At 48.8% G+C, this 13,341-nt stretch overlaps 1 protein-coding gene across 7 annotated transcripts in view; it reads right to left on the minus strand.

The window, feature by feature from the left end:
- The window catches only part of TASOR2 (transcription activation suppressor family member 2), a 70,785-nt gene that overhangs the window by 31,510 nt on the left and 25,934 nt on the right, over positions 1–13,341 (minus strand). For all 7 annotated transcript variants that reach the window (XM_053255129.1, XM_053255130.1, XM_053255125.1 and 4 more), the window contains 5 exons: positions 11,224–11,296; positions 10,993–11,067; positions 8,694–9,461; positions 5,563–5,739; positions 3,374–4,271 (listed from right to left, as the gene is read on the minus strand). In XM_053255129.1, the coding sequence (XP_053111104.1) occupies positions 3,374–4,271; positions 5,563–5,739; positions 8,694–9,461; positions 10,993–11,067; positions 11,224–11,296 (1,991 nt within the window). The remainder of the gene's footprint in view (positions 1–3,373; positions 4,272–5,562; positions 5,740–8,693; positions 9,462–10,992; positions 11,068–11,223; positions 11,297–13,341) is intronic.

Genomic DNA, 13,341 nt, shown 5'->3' on the forward strand with positions numbered 1-13,341 from the left:
ACGCAGGATGGAATCAAGGAAGGTTTGATTTTATGGTTTTCTTTTCTCAGCACCAAGAATAATATGCTGTGCTACTGCTGCTATAACTATCTAGTTTTGTTGGATCTCAGATTGACAAAGGCAGAACTTGGGTGCCTGTCTTCCTTGTATTGTGGTTTGCTTTGTTTGTGAGATAGTGTTGTGGCAAGAAATGGACAGTGTCCGCTCTCTCGCGCTCTGTGTGTGTGTTGGTGTAAAAAAATTCTTGCTGATTGCTGTGATGAGCTCCACATCTGGCCTTGAGACTAACTTGTGCTTCACTCACTGCTCCACAATCTGCATTGCAAGGTATACTCAACCAAAATGTGGCTGACGTTGCTCTAGTTGAGCTTATGGCTATGCTGACGTTGCTCTAGTTGAGCTTATGGCTATGCTTGCTGCTAAGAATGGCAGCTGTTGCAATGCTAGAAAATACCACAAGGAGTCATAATTCTGTGTGAGAGAGCAACTTGTGCCAATGATGTTACTGCAGCACAGGCACTGTGGCTGGCAGTGGATTCTGGATCAGCAATAATTTTTGGCCATTTTTGGATTGTGCTGGAAATGTGTGTTCTGTGTTGGGAGGGACAGATTCCCATTTACTGCGTGCTTCTGCAGTGTTTTGCAAGGCAGGGTTGCAAAATGCACTGCAAATTGCAATGCAAAATTTGTGTGCACGCTATGAGTGCAGCTTGTTCTGGCCGTAGAGAAGAATGGGAAAACTCGAAACACCCCATTGTTCCCCATGGATAAGTCCAAGGGATACCAAAGTGGGTTGTGTGGTAGGGCATGGTGGATGCTACAGGCTTAGTACAGGATCCTATGGGAGTTTGGGGGAAAGGCTAAAAATTTGTTAAAAATCACCCACTTGCCCATTTCTTTTGTGGGTTAAGTGGTAGGTAGCACCCATCATGCCCTACCACACAAACCACTTCGGTGTCCCTAGGAGCTACCTATGGGGAACAGTGGGGTGTTCCAGGTTCCCCATTCTTCCCTATGGCTGGAACCCTTGAAGCATTTCGAGATGTTCTGTCGAAACAGCCAGCCCAACCACTGTTTCGGACAGACAGTTTTGGCCATTTTGCATTTTGTTTCGCACTTGAAACAAACAAACAAAAAAAGCAAAATCCATTTCATGAACATCTCTACTGCATATTCCATGGAGTGCCTTTTCCTCTGTGTCTCCTTTGCCCAAGAGCTGATGGAGGCACCTGGCATGGATTGCCTTAAATGCCATCTCTTGGAGCAGTCCAACCTGCAGCAGTCCAACCTGCAGAGTCTTCTCAGTTGTGAAACCGTCTCCCGGTGCAATATATATTTTATTTTATTTTTATGGGCCTTCTAAATGTGGCCAACTTGGCTATATTTAATGTTGGGCTGTGCCTCCTATTTTTAATTTCACTCATTTGGTTGTATGCACCTTTACGTTTGATTCACCACACTGGGCATTTCTAAATGGAAAAGCAATTTATGTGTATACACATAAATAAAAATTAAGGGGAAACCAAACATCGGCAAGCAAGGAAAGAATAATCAGGTCTGTATGTGACAGAGAAAATCTTTTTTTTAAAGAAAAAGAAGAAGCCCATTGAATCATTAAAACAATGGGTAGCATTCAGATGTTGTAGTCATGGCATGGAAACAACTTGTCTCTGCACACATGTTGTGGAAGAAGGGGTCCAGAATGCCACTTGCGACCACTGGGCAAGTGTCCTATCACCCTCTGACAAGGTGAACAAGAGAAGTCCCACTTTCCAGTTTGGGATGGGGGTGGGGAACTGTCCCTGTTGGGAGTCGTCCCCCCCCCGCGAGACAGGGTTGTGTACCCAGCCAAACAGCAGGGTGCCAAGGGAAGTCAGGGGCTCCAAAGGCCAAGGCTGCCCCAGTAATGACCTCTCAGGAGGGCTCGGGGAGAAGCGCAACAACTGCTGGGGGGTGGGTGGGGACAGCCCAGGAGAGGGCAGCTGGGTGGAAAGGGAAGAGCCACGATATTAACGCCACAGCTGCAAACGGGTGCAGGGATGTTAAGGAAGGGGGTGGAGTCAGAGAACAAGTCCCTTTTGGGAGCCAGGATTGGCTGGCCACGACACTGGCCCAGCCAGAGAAGATGGAGCAGGTTGGAAGGGGAGTCTGAAATGCAGGGCTCTATTTAAGCCAGGGGCTACCGAGGATGAGGAGATCAGGCCTTTTTGCTCCCGCTGATAGGAGAAGAAAGGAGTGAGTGAACTTCCCTTCTTCCTCAGCTCTGAGGCCGTGCCCACGCCTAGAATTTAGTGCTGGAGGGCAGAAAGTTGGCCTTGGAGAATTCCTCGCCCCAGGAACGCTGACAGTCCACCCCCTAGTGAAATAATGCAGAAGATCCCTGCCCTCGTCTCCAGCTCCAGGTGGAAAATAAGGACCAGTGCCACCTGTTTTGGTGGCAGGCAACAGCCATGCTCAAAATCGCTCCGCCATGCAACCTCCAAAAGAGCCTCTACGTCTCCCTCCAGTTCCAAGTCTGGGGAAGGGTTGATGGGCTCGTCCTACAGTTTGCTGGGCTTCTGAGGACCTGCAGTCCTGTGGCACTGCTGGGATGCTCCTTGAGGAGAGCAGGGAATTGTCCCTGATCTTGTGAAAAGGCCCCGATGGGGCTGCAGTTCTTTTCATCCCCACAAGCTCGCCACTGAGAAGACCTTCAGCTTTTCCATTGATTGGTGGAGTCACTGTTCACAAAGGTGTGGCAAAAGATGTCTTTTTAAAAGGACAAGGGAACTGACCCCAAACAGTCAGAATCTGAACCTCCCTGAAACTAAGAATTGCAGCTACACCTAACATCCCAGAATCACTCCATTTTCACCATCTGCAAATGGGGTAATTATAATGGCGAGGAGGGGAGCATTGGGATCAGCCCTATCCAGAACACCACCAAGGAAATGTAAGGAGCTGAGGAGAGGGGATTGACCCTTGTGCCGACAGCACTCTAGTTCTGCTCTGTGCTTCAGGAGCACCAGCTAGCTAGGCCTGCAATATAAGCACAACTGGTTATTTGGTCAGCTGACCCCGAGAGCCAATCCCTCTCCACCAGGTCCTGTAAACACCTGCCATCAGAACTTGCTCTACTCTCCAAGGAACTCCTTTCCAGTACAAGGATACTGCCTGCTCCTTTCTCTGATGGTTGCTTTGTGCATTGATCCCTGTCAGCTCCGTGGAACTCCACCCCTGCCTGTTTTGGACCACATTTCTGGCCCATTTGGGCTGACAAGTCAACTCCCCCAGATCCTGGCACCCAGCGCTTGAATCCTGACCCTTGCTGAGACCTGGCAGCAGCCTCATCTGTCTTGCATGTGGTACCTCTCCAACCCTGAAAAGTACTTACCCGTGAATAGCCCGGACCACCGTTTTCTCTAAAGAATTATTTGTGTATCTGCTATCTAGGCTGAAAAGGTATTCTGCCTCCCACCGGCAAGTCACTTTAACAGTTTTGTCGCCAAAAGTCACTTGACGGAACTTGTAGTCTTCCTTCAACCGCTGAGCCAGGACGTCAGAGCGGATGACTGGGACGTGGTACTTAAACGGCTTCTGCGGATGACAGATGTTCTGCTGGTGCCGGAAAGGTAACACTTTGCCAACCAGGGGCCTTGGTTTAGCATTTTTCACCCCATTCTTAGAGTTGGGAGAAGCTGGCACCCCTTTCAAAAGTGGCTGTTCTTTCGAAGAGTCCAACACTGGAGAGGCGTATGAGTGCTCAGAGGAAATGAAAGAGGGTGTGCTCAAGTCCAAAAGGTCCCCAGTCTGCTTGGGAAGAACCACAGGGGTCTTGGTCAGACTGGGTCTGGTGCCGGCCCTTTTGCCAGAACTCACACAGCCTCTCGAGAGAGAGCTGGAAGGGGAGTCTGCACTTTGATCAGGCTGCCTGGGAGACAACGGGGAGTGGGGAGCAGAAGTGCCCTTCAGCTTTTTGGTGATTCGGTGATATTCGTGGTCCGAAGACTTGCACAAAACCTTCCTCCTTTGCAGGCGACGGTGCTCTCGTTTTGGGTTGCTGAGCAAGCCAGTTCTGTTGTTGTTGTTGTTGTCCTCCATCAGTGGAGAATTGCAAGAGCTCAGGGCTAGATCGGCCAACATGTTCAAGGCATGGGAATCGTAGTCATCCTTTCTGGGAGACAGACAAGCCTCCTGAGTGGCAGTTCTTTCACTGAAAGGACTGCCCTCATTGCTAGCCTCCCGCCGACCTTCCAACGGGATTCCATCCAGACTGGCGCTTTTCTTCTTGACTGCAAAAGGAAAGCCAAAGAATAAGCATCCGAACAGGCTCCCAACACAGTCAAAAGTGGCTTCTGAAAACTAGCGTGTAGGGCATCAGAATGCTAGACGAGGATTGTGGAAACCTGGGTTCGGATCGCCACTCAACTGTGTAGCTCGCTGGACCAGTCACTCTCTCACTACTCTCTACATAACCTCTAGGCTACGAAGTCTACCTGAGAGCCTACCTCATAGGGTAGCCGTGAGGATTAAGTGGGGGCGGGGACCAGGTATGCTGCTTTGAGCTACATACGGAAAGGGTTGGAGGCGGGGAGGAAATGAAATGAGAGAGAAATCCTGTAAAACCCAGATACCCATGATTTTCCTTGCTTGCTTATTGCCAAATAATTTGGAATGGAAGCTCAGTGTGGAATTCAGGAAGGGCTAAAGAGGCCAAGAACCTTTGATTTGTTGGAAGTGAAGGACTCTGCGCTGCCTCAATGACAGAGGGGGACAGTCAGAGGGCTAGAGGGGTCAAGACATTGGTCATTCGTCCTCTCTATTGCTCTGACACTATCCCTTTGATATGTAGATTGCTACTCTCAGGGACTGCCTGCCTTCTCTTCCTTCTTCTCCCTAACATATGCTTGCCTCTCTCTGAACCATGTGTGCACAGAAATGCAGACAGCATCTGTCTGCATCCAGCTAGCTAGCTAGATCAGAGACTCTATCTCTCCACTTTCCTATCTAGAATGGAGTTCACCAATAAAGACTCCTTATATTGATTTGAAACTATGAACTGGCTCCAAGTTTCCTTTGCTCTTAGCATACACGCATGCCTGGGCAGACTCCGCTGTGTTTTGCCTCTGTGAACTCGGCTGTAACTCTCTGAATTCCCAACATGATTCACGTCACACCCACATGAGCTAAATTCTAGGGAATGGGCTCTTTAGCCCCGCTCCTCCCCAGCATGAAGCGCAAGAGGCTTTGGCAGAGTTGCCCTCTTCTGCAGCTGGCTGCTCACTCCTGTGCCTTGATTCACATAAGAACAAGAGGATGAGGCTCAATGAAAAGAACACCACCAAGCTTGACACTGGGGGGGAGGGGTGTCAAAAAGCCCTTTGCCAGAGTCTTAGAGAGGGCAGGATCAGAGTCCTCAGGATAGGGGTATGCAAGAGACTGGAGTCAAGACCAGACCTCGAGTTGCTTGTAAATTGTGGGGTGGGGCATGCACATGCACACAAGAAGAAAAGAGCAGCCTTGCAATCACTTTTCCACTTTGAGTTTCAGCATCTCAACCCTTCAAGTATCGCGCAGTCTTACTTTGCTTCTTCTTGTTTCTCTTTTCCTCAACCTTCCCTCCATCCAAGTGCTTCACGTGTTTTTTAAAGACCCGGGGCTTTTTGCCTTCCACACCAAAGCCCTCAGAAGCCAACGCTGCTTTTGCAGCCAACTCACTCTTCGCGCTCTGTACAAATTCTGCAGACAAAACCTCAGCACCTGGGAGAAAGAGAGGCCATTTCAGAAGGAGCATCCAACCATCGGAGGAAATCTTTAGCATTGCTTAAGCATCAAGTGGAGTGCTGGGCATGACACAGAAGTAATGTGGCCTTGCCCCAGAGTATACTAGAACAGGTAGGATGCTGACCTAAAAGGCAGACCACTGGTCCATCTAGCTCATTATTGTCTAAACCAAGGCTGCTCAATTTCAGCCCTTCTGCAGATGTTGGCCTACGACTCCCATAATCCTTGGCCATTGGCCACTGTGGCAGGGGATTATGCAAGTTGTAGTCAAAACAGCGGGGGTGGGGGTAAGTTGAGCAAGCCTGATTTAAACTGACTGGCCACAGCTCTCAGGGGTTTCAGGCAGGAGACTTTCCCAACCCTACCTGGAGATGCTGTCAGGGAGTAAAGCCGACACCTTCTGCATGCAAGGAGGATGCTCTGCCCCTGAGCTATGGCCCCTATTCATAATCAACACCAATGGCTTGATTCAAGCATTACTTATTCCATGCTCAGACCACCAAGTTTCTCTCTTTTCCTGGCACTGCATGCAGACAGCATAATGTTGAGAAGCCCCTTTGGAACACTCAGTCTCCTTTTCATTTATTCAACTTAAAAATATATATACCACCTTTGTACCATTGTTGGCATCTAAGGAGGCCAATAAAACATTAGCCACATCAGCCAAAGAGACAAGACCACCAAGCTGGCTGGCACCTGAACTACAGAAGCATCGGATGTCAGAGCTGGAAGGGGCCGTGGGGGGGTCTTCCAGTCCAACCACCTGCCCTGTGCAGGGAAGGGCTGCAGCTTCCCTGACAGATGACCACCCAGCCTCTGTTTGAAAACCTCCAGCAAAGGAGAGCTTAGCATTGCACGAGGCAGACTCTTCCCCAGTTGAACAGCTCTTGTAGTCAAGAAATGCCTCCCGATATCTAGCCTAAATCAGCTTCCTTGTCATTCCAACCCATGGGTTCAAATCCTGCCCCCAGGAGCAGCAGAGAACAAGTCTGCTCCTCCTCCTGTGCGACAGCCCTGAACTGGAGCCCTTTACTAACTTATTTAAGGTATTTGCATAACGCCCCAAAACTCACGTCTACGTCTTTACACAGTACATCGTTAATTGATGGAAGTTCGCTGTTACGTGAAGTGGCAATTACCACCCGTTTAGGTTGTCTGAAAGGGGGATTAAGCCAATTTATAGTTCAGTCTATTGCCACTGGATTGTCAGGAAGGCCTCGTGGAACCTCATGTATGCCTCTGGATAACCACTGCCGGGGGAACAATCAACTGCCTTCCTGCCTTGCGTGTGAGCCCTAGAGGCCTCAAGTTGGCCATGGTGGGAAGCAGGATGCTGGGACAGGTGAACTCTTGATCTGAGCTCAGGGCAGCTCAGGGCTCTTCTGGTCTTTGTGCTGTAACAAAGTTGGCAAGGAGATCTCTCCTGGAAGGGAATCGCACAATTTGGGAGCAAACACAGCAGCAGCCCCCTCTCTGGAGGGCAGGCCAGTGTACCCAGAGAAGGGACCTGAATGCCAATCTCAGCTGCTAGGCCAGTCCATATGGGAGCAGGAGGTCCTTCACGGGCCCCAGTCCCAAACCATTTAGGACTTTAAAGATCACAGCCAGTATTCTGAATTGTGCTTGCAGACAACGCTTCCTAAATCTCAGCATGGTAAGATCCTGCAAGCCAACCCTCCTCATCAGCCGGGCTGCCACGTTCTGTGCCAGCTGAGGTCCCTCAAGACCTCCGCAAATGAGGATTTCCACCACTAAACTGGAACAGGGGCTGACACATGGCTAACTGTCACATATGCCCAGATGGCCAAACTTCAAGGTGGCAGGAAATACTTGGGCTTTGCATGAGAAACCCATGGTCCCGCCACCGCCTTCTTTTTCTTTTTTTTGGCCTAACGTTAGGGAACAGCAATAAGGTCTTCGGCATAAAGTCCCATTTTTCAGCTGGGGACACAGAGGCTCAGAAAGGTGAAACCTGCCTATAGATGAGGCACGTAAATGTGCATAGGACTTCAACCTTTTTGTCGTTAGGAACACAGGAACATAGGAAGCTGCCTTATACCGAGTCAGACCACTGGTCCATCTAGCTCAGTATTGTCTACACAGACTGGCAGCAGCTTCTCCAAAGTTGCAGGCAGGAGTCTCTCTCAGCCTTGTCTTGGAGATGCTGCCAGGGAGGGAACTTGGAACCTTCTGCATGCAAGCAGGCAGGTGCTCTTCCCGGAGCGGCCCCCTCCCTTAAGGGGACTATCTTACAGGGCTCACATATGTAGTCTCTCATTCAAATGCAAACGAGGGTGGGTCCTGCTTAGCAAAGGGGACAGTTCATGCCTGCTGCCACAAGACCAGCTGTTATTGTTAACACAACCGGGAATCACAAACCCTTGCTGACTGATGGCAAACCACCCAAAGATCTACTAGGAGATCCTGGCCTACCTTCTGCAAGCCCCTGCCATATGCCTAACAGTGCTTCTGGAAGCCATGACATTGTGGGCTGCAGGACTTTTACACTGGACCACCCCTACTAGGAAGCAGGATGCTGCTTCAGGGGCCGGACTGCAGACCAGTTTGCAGGGGCAACCCACCCAGCACCTCCCATGGATGGCCTGAGAAGGGAGGGAGGGAGGTTCCCTTCCTAACAGAAAAGGGGGAGAGATTTGAAAGAGAAAGAACTGGAGGTGGTGGTGGTGGTGGTGAGGAAAGAAATATTAACAGGGGGAAAGGGGAAGGGGAAGGGGCAGTGTGTGTGGTTTTGTTTCAGGCTGCAAAACCGCCTAGGCCAGAATGGCTTTGGAACATTTCACTCTCCAAGTGCCACACCAGCCTGCGGAAGGTCTCTCCCACAGCTTGCACTTGGGACAGGCAGTCTCTAAACTGGGCCCAAGTGCAGCAGCTATAAACTTGTAAACTGCTTTGGGAGGCCCAGAACTCACCTCTCTTCCTTCTGAGGGGATACTGGAGATTTTTTAACTTAAGGGTGGGTTCATCAGAATCCGTTGGGGACCTCAGACTTCTGGAAGACGGTGGGGAGAGAGTTTTCTTCTTCTTCTTCTTCCACTTTTTGTTGCTGTCTAAGACGTTTCGGACTTTCATATGGGGCCACTGCTTCCTCGAGCCTGCCTCAAGGAGCCTGCTGGATTTCCTCTTACTCCACAGCAAAGACTGGTCTCCCGTCCAGCTGCTCTTCACGGAAGCATCCTTGCTACACAGATGTCCCTGCGCGGCACTCCGGGTTCTAGCCATTTCCATGAGTTCATCAGGAGGCAGAGAGCCAGAATGGAAACCTGAAGAACTGCCAGCATCACAAGCAGCCTCACTGCTGCTGGGAGGTGGAGGGTCATCCCCCAAAGAAGAGGTGGCCACGGACGTCTCCAAAGTATAGCTACTGGGATCCGAGAAGTAGAGTCGCAGGAGAGAGAAACCGTCTGGGGGGCACTTTTCAGAAACAGCCTCAAGGTCAGACTTCTTTAGGAACAGGTCAAAAGAGAGGGGCAGGCTGTCAAGTTGGCCAGAGGCCGGCAGTGCATCTTTATCGAGCTTTGCAAAGTCTTGGATATGCGACTTAACCAGAGCACTCAAAAGGGCTCCCGCCTCATCAGCACGTTTGGCTGCTTCCACCAGTGCGTAGCGAAGGGCTGGCAGTGCCAAAGTGACTTGTGGAGGACTTGCATGTCCCCTGTGCTCACATTTCCAGTCTTTTGCTACCAACAAGAAACACGGTTTTAATAAAATAGCGTCAACGAAGGACAAGCACACATTATCATCATAGGAACATAGGAAGCTGCCTTGTACTGAGTTAGACCCTGGGTCCATCTAGCTCAGTAAAACGTCTGCACAGCCTGCCAGCGGCTTCTCCAAGGTTGCAGGCAGGAGTCTCTCTCCCAGCCCTATCTGCTGATGCTGCCAGGGAGGGAACTTGCAACCTGCATGCAAGCAGGCAGGTGCTCTTCCCAGAGCACCCCCATCCACTGAGGGGAATGTCTTATAGCGCTTACATGTAGTCTCCCATTCAAATGCAAGCCAGGGCACACCCTGCTTAGCAAGCACGAACTGTCCCCTTTGCTATCCCAACACCAGCTCTCCTCCACAATCCTCCATCATCACCACCACACAGGCTACATACACAAAATGTTCTGGAAAAACGCAGGGGAAAGGCTTCAATACAATTAAGGTTTCAAAACACGCTGGGGAGGACACCCATGGTAAAGCCACATGTTATACTGCACAACCCAACATAATTGATGTAATTTATTTATTTATTTTATTTTTTTATCAATCAAGTTTGTACACCGCCCCAAACTTTCATCTCTGGGCAGTTAACAATAGCATAAAACCAGTTAAAAGCATATACAAAAAACTTAAAAACAATTTAACAATTTAAAAATAAACCAGAGATTACAACTCCAAAAATTTTTAGGAAGCTGAGAAAGCTTGGGCGAAAAGATGGGTTTTAAGGTGTTTTTTTGAAAATTGCCAGAGATGGGGAGGATCACATCTCAGCAGGGAGCGCATTCCACAATCTCGGGGCATGTTCTTTGGCATTAGGACACATTTTCATGATGGTGCACATGTCCCCTGTGTGTTACAAAGAGCATGCTACTATTTATTTATATGCTGCCTTTTGTTAAAATAACCTCAAGGTGGTGACCAATGACACTACAAAGGGCTGACGCACAAGACCCATTCTGCAGGCCCACGAGCTGCCTGTGAGATGAAATAGGCATCTGCCAGCAATGTTACCCATCCACTATGGCACCACTGAAGGTAATGCACAGAGGCAGGGAAGAGGAGAGATTCTATGACTCATTTCAGAGGAACCTCTAAACCAGGATCGGCGGGGGGGGGGGGGGGAGAGGAGATGTGCGGACTTGTGCACTCTCTCCTCCCACCCACACACAGCCACCCTTCCAGCTTCTTGCCCAAATCCAAGTTTGCCATGACACCCCAATCAGCAGGTGCTGGCTAGCGTTTGCCTCCAAACCAGAGTCAGAAACTAAGGTTTGAAAGGTATTTCTGGTTTTGTTTTGGAAGCCAAGTGCTAGCCAAAGTCTGCCTTTCAGATGTCTGAGCAAACTAAAGTTAGCACTGACTAGGAAACTGAAAGAGAAACCAAGTGCAAGGGGGAAGATTAAGAAGGAGGGGTGAGGAGGGAGCATGAGAGCCTCAGGCTGATTCCTGACCCTTTGGAGGACGGTCTGAATGGAGCCTAGGTGCCAAGCAAACCAATTTTACCCATTAAAGCCATCGGTTTTGGGGAGGAGATTAAGAACAAGGCTTGAAGACATGTGGAGTCATCTGGATCAGAACCTGCAGAATGAAAAAAAACAGGCTCACATTAAGATTTACAAACCGGGTTCTTCCATTAAAACCATTCACAGATATATCTGTGGTATATAAATATTCATAATAATCCTGATAAAAATATTTTTAAGCCACTGCAAGTGGGTAAGTTTCCATTCTTACCTTTCTCTTTCAATAAGGCAGAAGATGCAAGCAAGATGAGAATCCCTCGGTCATTTAGATATTTGATGAGCGCCTATAATACAGAGAGATAAAGTGAATTTATCCTTAGCAGAAAACAGGTTGCTGGACTAGATGCAAATTGATGGGGTTCATCAAGGCAGTGAGTATTATAAGACAGACAGACAGACAGACAGACAGACAACATTCTTCATAAAATTAAACATATGTATTTTTATCTCCAAAGAGAGTATACATGAGAGTTATTTCATTTTATGCTGACAACAGCCCTGTGAAGTAAATTAGATTAAAAGTGTGCACGCCTGGGCCAGGGTCATATCCTGCAAGCTGAATGGCCAAGAAGGATTCATAGCGAGTCGGTCCATGTCCAACCCTGTATCCACTGTATCACACTGGCTCTTCTTATGCCTGGGGTGTTTTATTTGACCTTCAGAACATCATAGCTGGAGTTCAATAATGCTATACTACTCTTTTTTGAGTTAAAGCCATTCACACATACTATTTTGCTGCAATCCTCACAACAGTCCTGTAAAGTAAGCCAGTACTATTCTTCCCATGTTGCAAGTGGGTGTGTGTGTGCGGTTGAGAGGCAGTGTTGCTTGCTTTGTGAGCTCATGGTGGGAGTGAACCACAGAATTCTGTTTGTATCTCAGTCTTTTAGCAGCTGCACTCACTGCATCAGTGATCTGAACAAAACCGAGAGATATGGTTTTTGTTTTCTTCAACTTATGTAAACACAAAAGTAGCAGAGGAGGACTTACCCAGTGCTGTATGATTTTACTTTCAATATTGAAGCTGCAGCTAGATAGAAGGCAGATATTTTACTTTCACTTTTAGCTAAACCCTGGAAGAACATAAGCGTACTCTTTCTTCCAGAGCACAGCTAAAAGTGAAAGTTTAAAAAAAAATCTGCTTCCTCCCTAGCTGCAGCTGTCAATATTGAAATCACAGGGTTGGTGAGGACGTCTTAGGAATAATCTAGTCCAACTCCTTGCACAATGCAGGAAGCCAGGGCTAAAAAACATCTTTACCAGAAAGCTGGCCAGCCTCAGTCAATGAAATAAATGGGATCTAGAAATACTTCAGTTCAGCTGGACCACCCCCTCCCCCATGTTTAAAATTTCATCATGACAGCTAAACTATTGTAGTGGTTAGGGTAGGGATTCCCACACTTGGGTCCCCAGATGTTGCTGGACTGCAACTCCCATAATCCCCCACCCACAATGGCCTTTGGCCATTACATCTGAGGATTATGGGAGTTGAAGCCCAGCAACATCTGGGGACCCAATGGTGAGAACTTGAGTTAGCGTGTCAGACCAAAATCTACAGAGACCTGAGTTCAGATTCCCATTCAGCCATGAAACTCACTGGATGACTCTGGGCCAGGCCAGGCACTTCTCCTCTCTCAGCCTAACTGACCTCACAGGGTTATTGTAAGGATAAACATAATCATGCATACCACTCTGGGCTCCTTGGAGGAAGAGTGGGATATAAATGTAGTAAACAAACAAACAAACAAGCATATTAATGTACAAACTATGCTATTATGCAATCTGTACAACATTGCAGGTGAAAACTTTTTGACGTGTCCTGGGTTTTGTGAACAACTAATGCTTCCATGCTGGCTTTTGATTTTCTGCTGTTTTCACTGATGCTAGTATTAATCATTGCTATGTATACTGCCTTGTAGGGGTGTGCACGGAACCGCAGAGCTGCGGTCCGGCACTGGGGTGGGGGGTTCCAAAAAGAATAGGGGGGGGGGCTTTACTTAACCCTCCCAACAACCGCGCTGTATTTCTCCGAGTAATCGGGCGGCAGGATAGCTCCCTGCCGCCCCCTTCAAAGTCCTGCTCGGCTGGCGGCCGCCCACAAGAAGACCCGTGGCGTTCAAACAGACCCATCGTGAAGTAAATCCATTGTTAAGAAGATCCATCGTTAAGAAGATCCGCTCTGTGTAGTCCCCGCTTGCAAGAAGTCAAGACCCCCTCCCATTCCAAGTCACAAGAGAGGGCGGCGTGAGAACTCCCCTGCCGTGCCCTTCCCCTTTGCCGGTCTGGCTGCAAATGGCTTCTAAGAAGCCTTTCGCGCACGCGCACGCGC

This window comes from Hemicordylus capensis, chromosome 5 (assembly GCF_027244095.1).
Source record: "Hemicordylus capensis ecotype Gifberg chromosome 5, rHemCap1.1.pri, whole genome shotgun sequence".
Taxonomy (NCBI): Eukaryota; Metazoa; Chordata; class Lepidosauria; order Squamata; family Cordylidae; genus Hemicordylus; species Hemicordylus capensis.